We start from the raw sequence: 19,669 nt of genomic DNA, 5'->3' as shown, positions 1-19,669 counted from the left end.
TCGGAGCATGATCCTACGAGCGGGATCAATCGCATCAGAAAACAAAAACAAAAAAACACGCCCCTACCGGTCCTCTCATGATAATTCCTGTGCAACCAACGATGTGTATCCATCCGTCCCATCTATCTATCCAATGAGTGGGTTTTCCTGTAGATCTTGGATGATGGGTTATGTATTCCGTACCCAACATTACCTTCCCCTGTACCTGGATTCCCTACCGCCTACATACTACTTCCCCGTAGTATGTGCGCACGCTAAAGGATCACATACACGCATGGCAACTAATATTGCTGACAAAAACACGCCAGATGCCAGGTTGCTAATGATGGATACACATGTCTCGCGCTGAAAGCGCACGTTCTTGTATGTTAACTAGAAGATCGTTTTCTCTTTCCTCCCCACAAAGACACATTCCTTGCCCTGTTCTGGAGGACCCAATTGCTAAGAGAGACAAAGGGCTACAGTCGGAAGGGAAGGCAGCATGCATGCAAGGTAGGCTGGTATGGCCTATGAAGGCAAAATGACGCTTTGTGGATTCACAAGAAACCGAATGTGTGTGTACCAATGTATCGGTTTATTTTGCCTTGTACCATGCCATTCTCCACCCTTCCTCTTTCCCCCCTCCTCCTCCCCCCCCCCCCTTTTTTTTTTTTTCTTTTCGCAAGGCGAGCTAGTAGCTCTACCAAAAAAAAAAAAAAAAAAAAAAATATATATATATATGAAAAAACGCTGCATGAAAGTAAACAAGGTGGGTTGAGCGCACTAGTGGATATTGGCAGAGATTGAAAGGAACTGATGGTAAAAAAAAAACGTTGCATCATTCTCTCATCGCAGGCTAAAGACCATGCAGTGATCCAAGGCGCGTGTGAAGGGTCCGGTTGATCTGCTCATTGCCTTGCCAGAGTGAATTCCCCTTGCCTCTCGTCTCGATTTACTGGGCTTCATAAACATAATCAAATATCCCTTGCACCTTGTAGAAAACAGAAACCCTATTTTCCTGCCGGCTTGCTTTCTTGCTGCTGCTGTGTTTTTTTTTTTAGTTATGGCGAGAAAATATAGTTCTGTCGATGCTTATTTCCGAACCTGAGAGCAAATCGAGCTCTCCGCTTTCTAGGGCTAGAATGCACCCAAGAAGGCTGAGCCAACCTTGAACATGCATGTAGTCAAGTCTACAGTGAAATGGGTGGTTTTTTTGGGGGGGAGTTCATGCTGGTAATATTAGTTCACCCTTAGCGTTGTCGACTCTTTGCCTGACATCGACATAGCACCAGGATCGTGTGCAGCCTGGATAGGCAGTCAAATCTGCTGCCATCGCTTTTATTCTGCTCGACAATCAACTGCATACGGCTCCATTCTGGCCCGATGGCACACACACCTCGCCAGACAGATCACTACGATCAACATTAGGGTTCTCTACCATCCTTACTCTCAGAGACACTGTCAAGACAGAATCATCAGTGTTTGATCGCGTGGATGTTCAGATCCTATTTTTTTGTGTACACTTCAAAGCGAATGGATGAGGGTGACTTTGTTTCTCTGGACGTTTGTTAAACCCCCATAAAGGCGCCTGGCGCTCTCCAGAAGATGTCTTACAATGCCGAGGCAACCTGCAGGCTGAGACGGGAAGAATGATGCCTCTGAGGTGACTCCGTTGAGAGACGCGTAAACAAGGGATAGTTCATGCAACCTGACAATCTGCAGTCAAAAGTCGTTGACTATCAGCTGCAGCTGTTGAGCTTGATATTTTTACCTCTGCATTGGAGACCATATTTTACCTATACCAACGTTCGGTACTGTGCAATAATAATCCGTCATGTTCAGACATACCTACGCGCCTTGGATGATTGGCGTAGCATCATAGAGTATCTCGGGCTCCGGTCATCTGGATCCTGAAAAGAAAAAGGGTAGAGAGATCAAAAAGAAAAAAAAAGAAATATTGTTAGAGCCATTCAAATCTTTGGTTTTCTGAGAAAACCAGACTGGGCCTGGACCAATCTGGGGTTGGGACTGGTCCTCTGAGGAAGCCTTTTCTTTTTTTCCCTTTTTCCCTTTTCTTGGGGAGGGAATCAGGCACCAAGATCAGCTCTACGGCTTCCCTCCACGACTCCACTCTTGACTGCAAGTTCACAACCATTCGCGTGACTCCAATCGGATCGAGCAGAATACCTACACAGGGATACATGAAGGCACAGGCCGGTAGAACACGGTAGACTAAAGACAACACACAGATGCGAGAGCAGGGGTGCATTCTGTCCATGCATGGCTCATGTGTACACAGTCCTTTGTCATCCTCATGTACGACATGTCCAGCATCGGTCGCGGACCCAACAAGGCTCATCACTGACTGTAGATCGAACAACAATCCCCTCAGTCGTCGTTCACTAGCCAGTGGAGAACGTGTCCACTGAGGCCAGGGTGCGCTATGTAAGCCTATTGGCCTGAAGCAATGGACATGCCTGTGATCTGTTCATGAAGGCTATCCTCTGCTGTCAGATCGGATGTCGCAAGGGGGCATGAAAACAGAAAGAGTGGAGCTGCACCACTCAAGGAGAATTCCGCAAGGGTGCTCTCTCTCGCCGCATTTGGTCATGATTTGTGGGATAACTGTGACACAGTCATCAACAGCTACCGAGCGAGGTATTTTATAGCGTATCTTCTGATTTTTCGATTCATTCGACAGGAGAAATATAGTATGAGGAAATGGGGGACCTGTGAGTTCTGTTGTTTCTCCATTTGGGAACCAAACCCTACCTGGGGGCCAAAAAGCATGTAAACGGACTTTTTTTCTTTTCTCTTTCTTCTTTCCTTCTTCCTCCTTCCCCCTCTTCCTTTGACCTTCCTTCTTCCTTCTTCCTTCCTTTTTTCTTTTTTCTTTTTTCTTTTTTCTTTTTCCTTTTTCCTTCTTCCGCGAAAGAAAGACAGAAACGAAAAGTTGAATCTCATTCTTCTTTCTTTCCTCCTTTCTTTGCACGTCCGCTCTGCACAGCTTTGTTGCTGCACCCCACATTTCTTTATTTCCCGTTCCAGTAGGCCATCCGAAGGAGCCATCCCTCCCCACTCTTTTCTCTCTCTCTCTCTCTCTCTCTCTCTCTCTCTCTCTTTTTCTCTTTCTTCGCCACCAAAACAAAGCCAATAAGCGGAAGGCATAGAAGGCGGTCCTCTGTTTTTATACGAACCAACGTCAGTACTCCACACCATTGCTCTCTCTTTCTCATCTCATCTTCCATCCCTCATCATCTTGTTCATCTCATTCCGCTTGACCCTTGCAGTCGCTCTTGTTTAATATTTCTTTCTTGTCCTTTTTGTCCCACAAACAAATCAACAGAAGCAGAACATCCGGCATAAAAAAAAATCGGTGGCAACAAACTTGACATCACCCCCCCCTCTCTTCCCCACATTTGCTGCAAACAACAGCAACAGAAAAAGAAGGTTAGTTGTCTTAATCCTCCCTTGCACATCCTCCGCCTCTTCCCTCCCCGATGAAGCCTTGCGTCGTTTGACCCGCTTCCGCGTCTGGATCTCCCTCGTCCCTTCATATACTACATATGCACATTACATGTACGCGTTGTATATACCTTTCTTTGCTCGTGAAGCATATATTTATACATGTACGATCTGGTCTACAGAACGTCTTTATCGTGCTTGTTCCCCTCTTTTGCTGCATGTCATTGATACACATACAGAGGGCGATACTTGTTCGCATGAGGGGCGCCACTTTGTATAATCTGTCTGTAGAAGAAAACGCATAGCTACTACTTCTTCATTCTTCGAAGTGGAGACTGTAATAGTCTACAATATTATATCACGACTTGCGGTACCCGATGCGTCTATAGTCATGTACCTGTCTGGTCCAGACCCCATTGTTGGTGCCCTTTCCATGGGTTATATATTCTTCTCTAAACTTGCCCCCTAAATAAGAACTCAATCTTGTGTCCGAGAATGAGAACGGGTTGCCAAAAGAGCGGGTTGCGGATCAATGCTCTGTTGAGTCTCCTGCGCATGTGTTTGTTACATGATCCATACATCCATTCAATCTTTCACTCATACCACTTATACCATCCATATACAGTAGCCTGTGCATGCCCCCCCTCTCCCCCCTCCTCCTGATCAGGCTTTGATCATTTATGCATTTGGAGAGGGGATCGAGAAGAAACAAATCATCGTTGCTTTCTTTATTCATGCTGCCATTTCGCTTCAAGAAGTTTTACGCTGATTGGCCCCATCTCGTTCCTGAGCTTGGTCCTCCCTCTGTTCCCTTTACTATCTTCTAAAATGATTGGCTGCCGCCTACATGCAATACGCGTCTTGATCATTCGCTCTGAACTATGTGTGTGTGTTTATGCGGGATATGTCGCAACGATAGCTGCCATCTTCGTGTTTTTCGTGTTTTTCGTGTTTTTCATGTCCGTTTTTTCTTCCAGAAATGTGGACAGTGATGCCTTTTTTTTTTGTTTCCGATGCGAACATTTGAGTTGCTGTTACGTTGTATGTATGTGGTGTATGATGCGCAAGTTGCGAGTGTGTGCGTATGCTATGTCTGTACACATTATGGGCATATCCTAAACAAGGGGTAGCGTATGGGATAGGAACACAGAAAAGTCAGAAAAAACCAGCCTTAACCCAGAGAGCATCGCAGTCGTATCGCATCAACATTAACCAGCATCAACATTAACCAGCATCGGCATTAACAAGAGCAATGCCTGGACAGCCACACCTCATTCCTAGATTCCTCTTTTGTTGTTCAGCATCTGATGCAGACGCGATTACTCATCCTCTCTTTTAACCGGCTTTATTTGTCCTTACAAATATTTCTAGTGTCCTCAGTCTTCCGATTTTTTTTACTTCTTTCTTACGATGAGCGTTGTTGAAACATTTCACGGCTACATCGAAACTACCCAAGATACACTCCTCATCTTTGAGGCGTGCCGCAGGGGCCTTTTGCCACGCATCTGTCGTCGTCTTCAGGAAAAGGAACGCCGCATTGTACAGTCGGGAACCGTCTTTGTTTTTGATGAACGCGAGTCTGGGATCAAACGGTGGACTGATGGTCTCGTCTGGTCGCCTTCTCGCATCCTCGGCAACTTTCTGGTCTATCGTGAACTCGACAAGCGTAACAGCGGTAAAAAAGACGTTTCGCCCATTGACCGCGCCTCTCGCTCGAGCGACAGTGATGCGGAATCTGTAATTGACAAGAGCAAGGAACGCGCTTTAGTGGGATCTCTCACTAACTCCTACCGCTTCAAGAGGAACGGGTTGATCAAAAAGACGATGTCCATAATCGTTAATGGCGTCTCGCAGCATATGATCTCGTATTACTCCAAGGAGGATGTCCTCGCCGGTAAACTTCGCACGCCCTCCTCTGTTCCAGAACTAGCCGGCCTTGAGATTAGCCCCGAGTTCATGATGAAGCAGAACTTTCGCATCCCTCCCACGGTTGAGCGACCTTATGACCATTGTAAGAATATGGTTTCTTTGGAGCCGCGCCCATTTCATCCTTTCTCACCCGAAACAAGGTTCCACTGCTAGTCTTGCCAATTAACATTAATCCAATTTTCATTTGTTCACGTATGCAGTGCCAGATAGCCTGCACTCACCAAATTCGAACCACAGCCCGCGCACTCCCAACGGTGCGCACGCGCACGCCATGAGTCCCAATGGCGCCAATTTTCCATCCACAGGGTTCGGTCATCATGCCCGTACCAAGGTCGAGTCGGATCTCGAGGGAGGATCGCCCCTGGATGTCTTTTCAAAGCCTTATAACCAACAGGCACACCATTCCATGCACACTCAACAAGGATATCACGCCATGACGCATCTTGCCGGGTCGCAACAACAACAGCAGCAACACCACGGCTCGCATTCGTATGCATCGTCACAACACACATTCTCAACCAACTTTGGATATGTCTCGAATTCGAATGGAGCTTCTGATGTTTCTTCTACTACACCACCCTCGACCCGGTACATGTCCCGCAATCAGCCGTTTGCTTCTTATTCCTCCCAGTCCCCCTCTCAGATTCCTGTGTCTCAACAAGAACAACAGCAGCAATCTCAGCAGCATCAACAGCTGCAGGCTCAGACGATGCCGCATCAACGGCCTGGAATTTCGACTGCTCACTACGGTGCTGGGTCACCAGTAATGGTGATGCCTAGTCCAGGGGCCAATAGCTCGAGCCCGCATGACTTCGGACTCCAGATGGGCTACCACTCTCCGGCCACAAACGGAAACTCCAGCACGCTAGGGGGGATTTCTCCCCAGCTCAACCATTCGCCGATCACGTCGCAGCCCCAACAGCATTATCATCATTCGTCGCTCCCACCTACCACTCAAGGATGGGGCGATTTTGGTTACGCGTCCTACTCCGGTACTTCAGCAGGTCCGACCTCTATGTCTGACCACCATGGCCAGCACGAACAGCACAGCGCATCCCCATAAGCTGTCGACAAGTCTTGCTCCTTCACATAGGATAGCACTGATAGCTATAGGCTGCTGTTGTGTTTAATTTATTTCTCTTTATCATCCAAATGCACATTCAATGTTCAATAATGTATCTTTCTGTCCGCTCATTTCTCCTTGCTCTGGTGAAGACGCGTCAGGTACGCGTTTGTGGTTTGTTCTGTGACTGTGTCCACAAAGTCACCTGCACGAGCTGAGTAGGCACTCGCATATATTTTTATGAAGCGAAGTGAGCAGCACATTCTGAACCATCCGATCCATCCACCTTTTCACCATCGCCCGACGAACCACACCACACTCCCGCACCCCTTTGGGCCATCCCTTTCATCAGCAACAAGAGCTCATCCCTCGCTTCTTGAATCACATCAACAGACATTAACAATCCCCTCGTTTCGCGTTTATTTTCATCAAACCACCTCGCTGCTATCCCAGTCCTGCTTTCCAGCCTCCGCTCATCCATTTCAGCTTCGTCTTGTAAACCAACCACTTTTCAAAATACCTTCGTTTTAAGCCATCTCTACGCGTTTCCTCTTCTGCCTACCATCATCCTTTTCAATTTGCTAAAGATCTCTGGTGGCTGTCAACGATGATTACGGTCCCCTCGCAAGAGATTGCGGTTTTTCTTGGGAATCATCTCGACCAGGTCCTGCAGCAGACCGCTGTGGATTTTGTCCAGTCCGTCGCGGCCAATAGGCAGTTCAGGGCCGGATGTACGCTTATGGATATTCTCAACGGCGTCGAGTCAGTCAACGAACGGATACGAGTGGTTTTACAGGAGCAATCCAGGGGCAAACCCAGCCGAGGAGGGCATGCTTCTGAGGTATGAACTGGCTTGGCTTGATGTTTGCGTTGTTTTTGTTTGGTGACGATCGATGGCCTATTTCTCTTGGAAGACCTTTGTACATTTGTATCTTTGTACCATGCTTTTTCTATTTTGGAGATGTGTTGATGTAGTTGAACGATTTGGCACTTTCTTTCGAAATCTAATCTTGTCTTTGTAAACGGCAACTGACAATATATACCTGTGCTTCTGTTCTTTGTAGATGGTCATGGTTCGGATAACGTCCCTGTATCTACTTTACAGTCTTTACAGCGGACTGCCCATCCAGCAGAACCCATTTCTCTGTTTGTTTATGGACACTTATATCACGTCGCTGCAACACGACCAGCAGCGACCAGAGCGATTTGTCATCAGCGTCATTTTGAACGGTGACGGCGAAGAGGTAATCATTTGAAAAGGAAAACCTAACGCGTAAGGCGCAATGGTGCATAAAGGATACGAATCTGACCTTGTTAGCATGCATTCTGTGTCTATCGCCTGTAGTTGGCCCCAAGTACGCCATCGGAACTTGTCGCAATTGCACAAGAAGTCGAATCGAAACCAGTCGATCTGCGGTACTTGGAACATCTTCTCCCGGACGTGCCCATTGATGACCAGTTGGTTTCAGGACTAGGCTGGGAGAGCGTCGGACAGCAGAGACGAGGAGACAAGAAGAGTGCCTGGGACTCGCTGGTGGATACTTTGACTGGCCCTGAATCACTATACGCCATGGGAAATGACAGTCTCGATAGCAGGGCCACTTCGAATACCAGTGGTGATAGTGGATTGAGTAGCGGAAGAGCTGAGGAATCATCAACTATTACAGCCGACAACAAGGAGGCACATATTGGCAACGACGGGGCAGAGGAGGAGGAACTGGAGGAATGGGAGATCGAAGCCGAGAAGCACTTCCAGGACTTGGAGGATGTTGCGCCTGCACCCGCAAAGGTGAACAATAAGCCCAAAAAACCAACGGGGACCACTGTCAACCGCCAGCAATTGAATGCCATCATGGAACAGGCGACCACCCAACCGCTGACCTTTGACCAGGAGCAGGTATGTGATTTTCGATTGACGGCAATAGAGGCTTTTGTATTCCTATAGTCCATCCTAATGCTTCGTTCCATTCTACTGCCTTTGATAGTTTATGCTCTCTCAGTTCAATGCTGATACGGCTAAAGTCCATATTCCGCTGCCGCCTCCAGAGGCACTCCCCGGCATAGTCGACAACAACCCAACAATAGCATTTAATTTGCTGCTGTACTTGATCCAGCTTTCATCAGATATGGACGGCGGCGATCTCGCCAGCTCCGGTCAAAAGCCAAATGGCAGCAGCGGGAGCTCAGGAAAGGCCGGTGACAAGAGGAGCAGTTTCAGCAGTCCAGAACCATCCATCGTCGGCCCTTATCTGGAGACGATGACCCGGGCCAAGCGCCTGACTTTGCATTCGCTCGAGGTGGTGAATCGCCTGACGGGGGCAACAACTCTTTCTCCTCGTTTCATGCATGAGTATATCGAGAACGCAATCCGCTGCTGTGAGCTGGTCGAGGACAAGGTCGGTCAAGCTCGCGTGGTCCGCATGGTGAGTTTGGGCAGGATGAGTCTTTTTTGAGATATAAATGAGTCCACATTGATACTTGGCATTAACATCTGTCGCATTGCAGCTTTGTGTGTTTTTACAGTCCTTGCTTCGAAACGGGGCAATCACCATCCCGGGCTATTTCCATGCGCTACAGAGCTTCTGCGTCCAGTTTGCAAGAGTCAAGGAGGTGGCAACCCTATTCCAGTCTTTGGTCGAGTATCAGAGGAAAATGGACGGTCAATCGCCTGTCCAGGCTCAAGGGCCGTCATTCCGAGGACCGTCACCATCGCAGCAGCAACAGTCGCAGCAGCCATCCCGAGTGCCGACTCAGTCAGCGTCTATGCCATCGACCCCAACTGCAGACGTGCCTCAGAGATCATCCTGGCTGGCCAGTTCTGGATCGATCAGTAATGTCAAGTCGACTCTCAGCAAGCACACTTCGCTGAATGGCTTTTCGACCCCAGGGGCTCTGTCGCAATTTATCCACCCAGGACCTGGTTCTCCTTTACCCGGCGGCAGCAGCAATCAGCAAAATGGCGGCGGTCATTCGGCGAGCCAGTCATTTTCCAACGGGATCGGTAGCGGCAATGGATCCCATTTCAAAACGCACCACAAGCACTCGAGTCAGCACTCACCTGCATCGGGATCGCTCTTCTCCTCTCCGACTGTGATGTCTGCCTCTGTGAATGCGTTCAACTCTGGACTTGGCAACCCAACCAGCCTGACGCTAAATGGCAGCAATAACAGCAGCGGTAGCGGCACACAGTCCGGCAATAATCGCTCAAGATCCAGCTTTACGGCGTCGGCTTCTGCATCTGGGGCGATGAGCACTGTGGATAACGCGTACGACTTGGATGCGGCCCTGCGAGCTAGCCTGAAGGACATGGAAACCCGTGGAGGACCGTTCTCAGCATCAGGGGCCACGGGATCTGGGTCGAGTACCACTGCAGGATCGAGCCGGGCAAGCATGAATGGTCCACAGCAACAGCAACAGCAACAGCAACAAACGGTTCATTTAGGACCAAAGGGCTTTAGCACCGTGTCGCATCAGGGGAACCATGCACGAGGTCGAGGGGCACGGCGTGGAGGATAGTTTCATCGGGACAGCGGAGCAACACTTTGCATTGTACAACAGTATTTTCTTTTTCTTTCCTGCATTTATTTTCTCCTGTCGCCAGTTGGATTCATACCATCCGCAACAGCAACCTAGAGCATAGGGCGATACCACTACGTGAAGCTGACTAGATCTTGTACCTGTCCGTTTTCTTTTTTTCTTTTTTCTTTTTTTTTTCTTTTTTTCTTTTCTTTTCTTTTTTTTTTTTTCCTTTTTCTTTTTCTTTTTCTTTTTTTTTTTTGTTCACGATCTGTGTCACTCGAATGCTTTTCTTCGTAACCTACATATAGAGCTCATAGCTGTTCACTGGCATAAATTAGCCCCCCGCTTTCTGTCCAAAGAGCGGCATCTTGTATTTCGACGATGGCGAGGACCCCATCCTTAATCGATAGATTCAAAGTGACAGTGCGGAAGTCAAGCATTGGTGTACCTTTGCTTGAACCCTAAATCATCCTCTCCCTAAAATGCACACCAACGCGTCGCCTTTTTTTTTGCTGTGCGTCTGTCCAAATCCCAAATCTGAACTAGCCCTTTCTAAGCATTTGCACAAGGACACACACCCTTGTTACAGACACCGAAAACAAACATAACGCAACATACTCGCTCGAGTAAAACGATAGCAATGGTCAGCATCTGTACCCTGGCTTCAGAGTCTCCACACGTCCCACGGACACGTATCGTCGATGCGAGCTGGCCGTTTACATCCCCAGGGTGAATTCACAGAGATCTTGTTGTGCGTTCCGACCGCTCTGACAGATGGGGGAGCCAATAAACGGTAGTAGTCAGTCCAATTTCAGTCGCCACCTCCGCGTTTTTTTTTTGTTTTACACTGTTCTATTTCGATTGAGTCCTCTTTGGCTTTCCAGGGGCCTGGTGTCATAACCCTGCCTTTGCTTTTCGCGGCTGACCAGTGTTTTCGCGCTTAGCAGGAGAAAGACTACGGGGAGTGGACAAGAATGAAAGCAAAGGCGAGGCTGCAAAACAGCAAAGGGCACTCTCTCTGCATTGTATTCCATCGTTCAAGTCTCTAGCAGCAAATTTCCCCCGAGAATGCCGCCTTCAACCATTGCATAGCCCGGTTCCCTATCCGTAACGGACATTGTACCGGAGTGCCGAAAGGTCAGTGGTACTCGCTCTAGGAGTTAAGACAGTAGATCTGGAACGACAAGGACGCACAGGCTCTGCGTGGTTGGGTGACTGCATGCTATGTGCTTCATAAGATGCTGGATTCAATCGGCGATGTCTGGAAGGAGAGGTTTGACGGTGGAATTGAATTGCATGCTGTAGCTATTCAGACCAGCATTGAAGCAAATACTATTTCGAGACAATTTGAAGAGAACGTTGGAAACGAACCTTTGCAAAAAGGGTTTCGGAAAAGGCCTAGATTCCATCCTATATAATATAAAAAAAAAATTGCTATGGTATGCTGCTATTTATTTCAAAGTGATGCTTCGCTAGCTGCCAACAATTCCAGGATATCCTCTTCCTTGAGCCCCATTACCACACACTGCGTCATAAACCTCAGTTTCGCCTTTGTGAGGTTTACTTGTGCCCTCTCTTTGCGCATCTTTTCCTTGAGCTCCATCTTCTTGAGTCCGAGGAATGTCTCCGCTAAATCGAAAAGCAGAGCATATTAGCCATATTAGCCATATTAGCCATATTAGCACCTGAAAAAAAAACACAAAGAGAGTATAGAGAGAGAATGGCGCAAGGGTACTTTACTTACATTCCAACCTCATCTGTGTAATCCATACAATCGCTTCGTTAAGCGAATTGGGAGCGGCCTTTGAAGCGATGTTCATCAAAGTTGGAGGGGGTGATCTAAGAGTATTGGCTTTTTTCGACTTCCTGCCTGATGGGACGACGATTCGCCTTTTGCGCCCAGAGGAGTCGGACGCGATAGAGGTCTCTGCGAGAGACGTTGTAGGCGACCACGTCTGGAACCAGATTCTCTCGGGCTGCTTTCCTTTCCCCGAATGACGACGCACAGGTGGCCTGTCTTCCTCTTCCTCCTCTTCTTCGTTCTCCTCATTTTCTTCGCCATTGTCCTCCAACTCGCTGTTATAGTCCTCCAACTCGCTGTTATAGTCCTCCAACTCGCTGTTATAGTCCTCCAACTCGCTGTCATAGTCCTCCAACTCGTCGTCCTGGTCAAGCGGAATAGAGTCACTGTAGCACCCCTCATCCATGCCGAAATCGTCCTCGTTGTTCGATGGGCCCGCGTTCGATGGAACTGCATGGTCCTCTGGTTGCCGTTCTATGATATAGTTGAGCGTTCAGCTGCTGTATCTAAGGTCGGAAATTGTTGTCGTAATGCGGCCTTGTGGTTATGTCTTGGGACCATTGCGGAGCAACTCATCCATCCTATCGAAAAAGGGACAAATATGTTCGACTTGCTCTTGGATACTGTTGCGCCCAGCCACGACGCCAGTCCTTTCTAGACCTTTCCCTGATCTGCCTAGGGACTTTTCGGCGTCGGAATAGCTGGTCCTGTATCTTTGGACACGCTTCTTCATAGCTCCCACCTCGAGAGCAAAGTTGGACTTCGTGTTAAACCACTCGGTGAATTCTTTCCAGGCTTGGGTGGAGGTCTTCTTCTGTTTCGGTCCTGCTGTAGTCTTTTGTTCACCGTATAACGAGCTCAAAGTGCGGCCTTCTCCAGTGTGAGTTCTTTGCTGTGGAATCGTCATTGGTCGCCACAGAAAAGAAACTTGGTGATATTAGCTGGTTGTACTTGCTTTCCTTTGCCTTTGTATAATGAAAACGTTTAATTTAGATATAAAAGCTGCCCTGAAAATGAGTTGACACGACGCTCACCTTCTGTGTTCGCCTCCACTGCCTTTCGCTGGACGATGCGTAAATAAGTAAATAAGAACGTTAGGTATTTTGTTACCTTTAGCACTGGAAGTGTGGTTCTGAGAAAGCAAGACATGACGAAGTATACCTCTCTTGGCTTTCGTGGTTGTTTTTTTGGGGCCATCGGTCGATACCTTGAAGACAAATGAAGGCGTTTGAGACGACAGTGCTTGCTCTATTGCGTTGTTGACCTGATGGTGTGATAATGATGATGAGAGGATGAGATGACAATTAGCAATTGCATGTCACACCAATCCTACATGATCTGGACCATGGCTAGGAAACGGCCGAGAAACGGCTAGGAAACGGCTACCTTCCAAAAATGTAAAACGGCCAACAATTCAAGGATCCTGCAGGAAATGAAGAAAGGCAAAAAGCACAGAGCAACGGTTCGATGATGCTTATCACCCGCGTATCGCCGACTCGGTATCCCAATGGAATAGCTCAGGCTGGCTCTTTAAACGGCATCCATTGAGTCGATTCATCATCTATTCACTCTCATGCACCAAACAAGTAGTGAAGAAGAACGTTCAGGGCTCCTGCCGCTCTATGTCGAGCGCGTGCAAAAAGCAGAAAACTATGTTTCGCGATCCACAGAGACAGAAAAGCCCTCCTCGGTCTGCATGGCTGAGATAACGGCGGCAACAGGCAGGTGGGGGCCCTGTGCTGGGTACTGGGGCATGGAAAAGATCAGAGTCATCTTGAGGCTCCGTGGAAAATGCGGTCATACACGATACCCGGACAGTAATCATAGCCAAGCGGACCGGCAATTTGATGCAGACGACTCGGCTGCGATCCAGGCATTCTACGGCGACAATCTGTAAATACATTCCATATTTTAAATTATTCTAGCAATGAAATTCTATCAATGAGGCGCCAGCTTAAGCGAACACTGTATTTTGCTATTTTTGATGTCAAAATCGTATAGCGCAATTACGAGGGAAAATGCTGATTATGACCCGATGCGAGTGAGAAGACTCCAACGACCTTCAGAATATAGGTAGCGAACAGTCGAAAGTCTGGTGCAAAGGGCCAGGGAACACACCGCTGTGCTCCGCCATCTTTTGTGTAACATGGGCCACCCATCGCACGACCATCTTTTTCGCACCCAATTGACATTGACCATTCAAGCACAGCCACCCCTTTTTTCTCTTTTTCTGTCCGCCCACAAAAAAAATGACACGCTGCCTCCTCTCTCGCTTTTTTTTTATCCGCACCATATTGTCCCTGTCAAAATCGACATGATCTCTCTTCATCAACCGTAGTCCTGCGAAAAAGCACGAGTGAGGAAAAAAAAATGGCATGGTGCCTCCTTACTCCTCTCGTCGTTTACGTTTCGACCTAGATGGGGGAAAAAAGGTAAGCCCATTCACACCCACATCATCAAGAGATGTTTTGTTAGCAGGAGCCCTCTCCTCAACAAAGACATAAATTCGTTCAATAAGTTTGGGAAGTTTGATATCAGGCCAAATATCTCGTTGGCCCTGGACGGGGGGGGTGGTGAAGCGCAGGATCCGCAGGGAGTTCTCGATTTTCCGGCTCGAGATTCCTGGCCTGGCTTCTTCTGGGATCTTTAATTCGGGGGGGTTGGGAAATGCATCTTGTATGCATTCTCTCCAACGCTATATACTACTTTTTTTTCTCTCTCCCTCTCTCCATTTCTCTGTAAAAAAAAGTATTCGATAACGTAGGATGAAAATGATCGTACGAAAAATTGCAACCAGCGACACAACAGAATTAAGAAATCAATCCCAAAAAAAAAAAGTATAGAACAGAGTCTATAAAGTCCACCGAAGACCACAAGGGATGGCGATCGGAAAAAAAAAGAAAAAAAAAAGAAAAAAAAAAAGAAAAAAAGTCCAAAAAAAAAGTTCAAAACTTTCTTAAAAAAAAAAAAAAGTCCAAGTGGGTGATCAAATTGACCAAGCTGCCTCAAAGCAAAGATGGGCGGCTCGACTTGACTGAAACGGGGTGGTAGAGTTGGAAGTAAATGTAACAAAAACAATACACGAAATATACAACTCGAAAAAATAAAAGTCCAAAAAGTGCGCATAGAACGCGAAGCGAAAGCGCACCTCCAGGGATGAGGAGGCGTAAAGTCATCGGAGAGGTAGGAAGTGATTTGTCGCATCTCCGAGACGGGCGGGAAGGGTTTACTCGTTTGCGTAGATTGCAATCGAACTTGTGGTGGACTGCCAGAATTTGCTGTCGGTGGTGTCGTTGGCCATCAGGTTCAGTCCAGATGTCAGCAGAGACGCAGCAGATGACGACGGGAGAGATGACGAAAAGAATGGCAAGGCATTGGCGTCGTTCTCGGTGCCATCTTGTTGAGCGTTCTTGTCCGCCCTGGATTCACCGTCATCCATGTCCATGCCTCGACCCATAAAGGCATTACCGGCTTCGTTTGAGTGAAAGAAGGACGCAATCAAATCGTTCGACTGCTGCTGAGCGGTCGCCGCTGCAATTGAGGACCAAATGTCACCTGACACAGCATCCTTGACAGAGGACATAGGCATGCCCTGGTAACTTTCAGATTTGTCATTGGCAGTGGATGTTTGACGATGTGGCTGCGGCTGAAGAAGGTTCAGCAATTGCTGCTCGTGGTCCAATGTCGACGCGGCCACGGGCGGCATACCCAAACGGGAACGCAGGACATGGCAGCGCTTCTCGAGGATGTTGAGGAACTTGTACATTTGACCGGGTCGCATATGTTCCACCAACATTTGGAATCGGGCGTCATCAAAGATCAACGACCTTGATGCGGCAGAAGGCGCAGGAGCCGCGCTCTGTCCCATCATGGAGGAAGGAGTCGCATTGAACATTGTGCCAGAAGACATCTGTAAGCCCGTCAGCCCGCTCAAAGCAGTTGGGGGGAGGCTGTAAAAGCTTATGGGTGTGATGGGTGCCATCTCGGCGCTGGTTAGCGGCGAGCACACCGAGCTCGAAGGCGAAAACGTCCCGTCAGTCGTCAGTACAGGTGAGACGGAGGCGGACAGTTGAAGATCGCCAGGAGAGAGCGAGCCCTGGCCAAACCGTGAGTCCCACTGTCCGAGAGTGGCTGGGCTTGTCAAGACAATGTTTTGGGGATGGGACTTGGGGGATGGAGTTTCGCTAGGACGTTGCGATCCCTCAGAGCAAGCGCGCTGCTCATCTGAGGAGTCATCGTTGGAATCATCATTGTCGACTGAGGATGAGAGATACCCTGCTTTTCTGCTTCGATCCTTCTCGGCGAAACCATCGTGTGAGTCGGCGCCAGCAGAGGAGATAGATTCGGTCTCGATGTCCATGCTACCGGGCGAAGAGACCCTTGTGGAGGGCGATGGAGGCGAGGTGAGGTCTTTCTTTGGTGCAAGGATCGTTCGGTAAGATCCAGATGCTGGCGAGGGTGCGATCATGTAAGGCGCAGACGAGTCGCGGTTCTGACCCTGGCTTAGAGAGGGCTTCTGTCGGACATGCAGAGGGCGATGTCCGTTGTACTGCTTGTAATACAATCCACAGGCGTTGCAAAGCGAGTGCTTGCGATCCAATGTTCGGCGCCAGAGCGGCGTTTGAGTGACTTTGCAGTTGTAGCACTCGAGAGCACGAGGGGGTCGAGAGCTCTGCTTCTTGGGCTTCTGGACCTTGGTGCCCGTTTTTTGAAGAGCGGCGGCCAAGCTCCAGGAATCGCTCTTGGCTGAAGATGTGTCGACGTTGGCACCACCAGCAGCGGTGGCGTTCATATTTGGGCTTGATTGGGACGCAGATAAGTCGGTCGATGGCTTGGTGGAGTCGTGCTCGCCATATGGATCGTCATCGTTCATCGTCGGCGCGGTTGGCAGGGACAATTGTTGTTGCTGCTGCTGAAGTTGCAGCTGGGCTTGGAACAAGAGCTTCTGCTGATACTGCTGTTGTTGAACCTGCTGCTGATGCTTGAGTAGCTGTAGACGGAAGTATTCTTGTTGCTCAGGAGTGGGCTGAAGATCGTCATCATCTTCTGCGCTCGAGCGAAGTGCGCTTGATGGTTTCCAGGAAGAGGCGCCTGACATTATGGATGAGGACTTGCTCAGAAGAGAAAGTGTGTGAGATGATGATTGCTGCTGGGTCTGTCTTTGAAGCTGTTGGAACTGTTGCAAGGCTTCGAGCGTCTTGGCACCTAACGTCATAGAGGATGGGATGAATGGTCCGTGCTTTGCGGGGTACATGGGGCATGTTGTAACATGCAAGACATAGAGCCCAGCATACCTGACATATTCTGAAGAACACTGATAGCAAGGTCGTGCATAGGGGCATTGGCTTTGTTGGCGATACTCTGGAGGATGAGGTTACGGGACTTTTGGAGTAGATGTTGCTGGATCAACTTCTCTGCGAAGGAAGTGGACTCTGCGACGGGCGTATCGAGATCCAACTTGCTGTTGGACGGCATGGTGATCGAGAAGCGCTGCTGTGCCTGGATTTTGGTGGCAAACAGGAATGAAGAGATTTAGTGGAATTGATAAGATAGTAGAGGGAAGAGGAAGAGGAAGAAGTCCAAAAGGGGAGGGAAGGAGGAAAGGACGAAGTGAGCACGGATTCTCGGGGAGGGGCGCGGAGGAATCAGCCAGTGCGGGCAGCTGGTGGATGACATATCAAACGAATCAGCATGTCGTATTTTTGAGTTCGAGACCCATAGAGTTCACAGGGGCGAACACAAACAAAAAGCACGCCATCCCACCCATACTGCACACAGACACACTACTGCATCTAGGCCCAGCTGATGCTGTGGGTCATGTAAGCAAACATACACGATTTTTGATATCCACAGCATTTCAACAATGGAGCGGAATAAGAAGAAACAGAGTGGAGAGATATTGGATACATGTGGGATTGATGTAGGTGAAAGAAGGAAGGAAAAAAAAATAAGAGAACAGAGTATGTCGTTACCTTTTTGAACTAATACTATGAATACTATGAACAGAAGGACAGTGACGGCAATAAGAATGTTTGCAGACGGCGGATTATTGGGAGTGGGACTAATAGTAGCGAGAGGAGGGAAAGGGGAATGTACAGGTAGTGATAGAGGAGAAAGGGCGACAGAGGATGGAGGGTTCAACAGAAAGTATGGGTATGTGTGTTGCGTTGACTGTTGGAGTATAGCGCCAAGAAATGAGAATGGGCTGAGGTGGACGAACAAAGGGTGCGAGTGAGAGAAAAGAAGAAAGAAAAAGAGTGGGAAAAGGTGAACACAGTTCAACGTATTCGATTGACTTTTATACGACCACAACTGCTCCCAACAGAAAAAGGCCAGACATCTCCCTCCTCCTCCCTTTTTTCGTTTGAATGTTTTCTTCCGCTGCCATTGCCATGCTCTCTGTGCTAGCTTGTAAACAAATAAACAAAGCAGACGAAGACCACGCCTCCCTTCAAAGTTTTTCTGGTGCAACAACCGAACTGAACAAGAGATGTGACCCCATGCTATTGAATTCTGCTGTATTCAACGAAGCAGTGTACAAATTCAAACGTGCACACCATAGTCTATCCTCCTGTCCGTCCAAGGGCTGTTAGACTAGTCTGTCCTTCTTCCGTTTGATCTTTTCTCTATCTCTTCCTTGAATTTAATTGCGGGTGGGAATCGCTCTGGAGAAGCCATTCTCCCATCGGCAATCACTACGGTACAGGATAGTAGACGAGGTCTCGAACACAGGTCCAGTCTAGCGCATTACTCCCGACTTCGGTATGAGCACAATTGGTTCTGTTTGCCGCACTTTTTTCTCTTTTTTGCAACCCTTTAGGCCAAGGCAGAGCGCAGGTCAGGGGAACCAACAGCTTGTGTCCAAGTCGAGGAATCACGAAAAAGAAAAAAAAATAGATGGCGCCGACCAATCATATTGCAGGGATACACCTAATATCTCGCAACGCGTCATTTTCGACCACCGAAAAGAGAGTTAAGACAAAGCCATCTATCGGTCGTATTATATAAGTCATGTTCTCCTTTCTTCATCCCTCATTTTATCCGAGCAATTGATGCTCCTGTTAGACTATGTACGAAGCTACCAGTGGTAAAGCGATAGAGTGAGTGAAGCGAGATACTGGAGCCAATATAGGGACATAAAGAGCAATTGATATACATCTGCCAAACGATCTTTGTCTTTAATTCTTTACTGCTTCATCAAACAAAGCGCTGAATCGTCCTCAGTTGGTGCATAGGATACGCTGCATTGATAATCTATTCTAGTCCGCCGCGAGCTTAGTCTATGGGGAGTGCATTGTGCTGGCTGTATACCTCGGCAAAATTTTAGACTCGCCGTTCTCTCGCTTGAGATCCATGCACTGAGCAAGCATGTGTATCTTCGCTTTCATTTAGGCGCGGGTACCTTCCCTTCTCCACTCCCATGTATCCCAAAGAATTCTACTCTCAGCTGGGAGGATGCATAGTGCAAAAGGATCGTTGCATGCGCGACGGTCCACGGCAAAAAAAAAAAAGGGGGGGGGGAGCTTTGTTGAAGCGCATAACTGCATGTTACATAGACTACACTGCATTGCAGATCTGATCAAGTCTTTGGCGCAAGCACAACATATCACACATGAACACGAGCAGAAGAGGGCCGTGTGACCAATAAGCACGGTTATTCCAACCAACTCTTTACCACAGACTTGGGGACGCTCGGATCCGACAAAAGTACGAGTGCCGCAATAGCTGGACAGCATGTTGCTTTGTTGATTCACGCCAGCAGAATAGAAAGGTTAGAAGAACAATAAGAAAAACATAGATGGCGACATAAGCACTTGTTTACCGAAAACTTAAACACGTTTCCGTTATGATCTTGGCTGTTTGGACAACTACGTGCGCCTCGGGCCCTCGCTATGAATAAAAAAGTGCATGAC

The 19,669-nt window shown here is 48.2% G+C and overlaps 4 protein-coding genes across 4 annotated transcripts; 3 read left to right on the top strand and 1 right to left on the bottom strand.

The window, feature by feature from the left end:
- Positions 1 to 4,190: 4,190 nt before the first annotated feature.
- On the top strand, positions 4,191 to 4,709 carry BC939DRAFT_84914 (uncharacterized protein). The gene has a single exon (XM_051561944.1). The coding sequence runs from the start codon at positions 4,273 to 4,275 to the stop codon at positions 4,561 to 4,563; it is 291 nt and encodes a 96-aa protein (XP_051414440.1). The 5' UTR covers positions 4,191 to 4,272; the 3' UTR covers positions 4,564 to 4,709.
- A 145-nt stretch (positions 4,710 to 4,854) lies between these two features.
- Positions 4,855 to 6,436, top strand: BC939DRAFT_501142 (Gti1/Pac2 family-domain-containing protein; the record flags this gene model as incomplete). The annotated part of the gene is made up of 2 exons (XM_051560126.1): positions 4,855 to 5,455; positions 5,574 to 6,436. 2 exons carry the CDS (start codon positions 4,855 to 4,857, stop codon positions 6,434 to 6,436), a joined length of 1,464 nt encoding a protein of 487 aa, XP_051414439.1.
- A 281-nt stretch (positions 6,437 to 6,717) lies between these two features.
- On the top strand, positions 6,718 to 8,756 carry BC939DRAFT_444725 (uncharacterized protein; the record flags this gene model as incomplete). Its single annotated transcript, XM_051554723.1, has 4 exons — positions 6,718 to 7,277; positions 7,501 to 7,680; positions 7,782 to 8,333; positions 8,422 to 8,756. Coding segments are annotated over exons 1-3 (956 nt in total), but the record flags the coding sequence as incomplete, so codon positions are not given.
- A 6,226-nt stretch (positions 8,757 to 14,982) lies between these two features.
- On the bottom strand, positions 14,983 to 17,231 carry BC939DRAFT_475190 (uncharacterized protein; the record flags this gene model as incomplete). Its single annotated transcript, XM_051558478.1, has 2 exons — positions 14,983 to 16,961; positions 17,051 to 17,231. The coding sequence occupies 2 exons, from the start codon at positions 17,229 to 17,231 to the stop codon at positions 14,983 to 14,985; spliced, it is 2,160 nt and encodes a 719-aa protein (XP_051414437.1).
- Between the last annotated feature and the right edge of the window lie 2,438 nt (positions 17,232 to 19,669).

Source organism: Gamsiella multidivaricata (genome assembly GCF_025024155.1).
Source record: "Gamsiella multidivaricata strain RSA 2152 chromosome Unknown BC939scaffold_17, whole genome shotgun sequence".
Taxonomy (NCBI): domain Eukaryota; kingdom Fungi; phylum Mortierellomycota; class Mortierellomycetes; order Mortierellales; family Mortierellaceae; genus Gamsiella; species Gamsiella multidivaricata.
The sequence above is the reverse complement of the archived record's forward strand: the minus strand, read 5'-3'. Positions and strand labels throughout refer to the sequence as shown.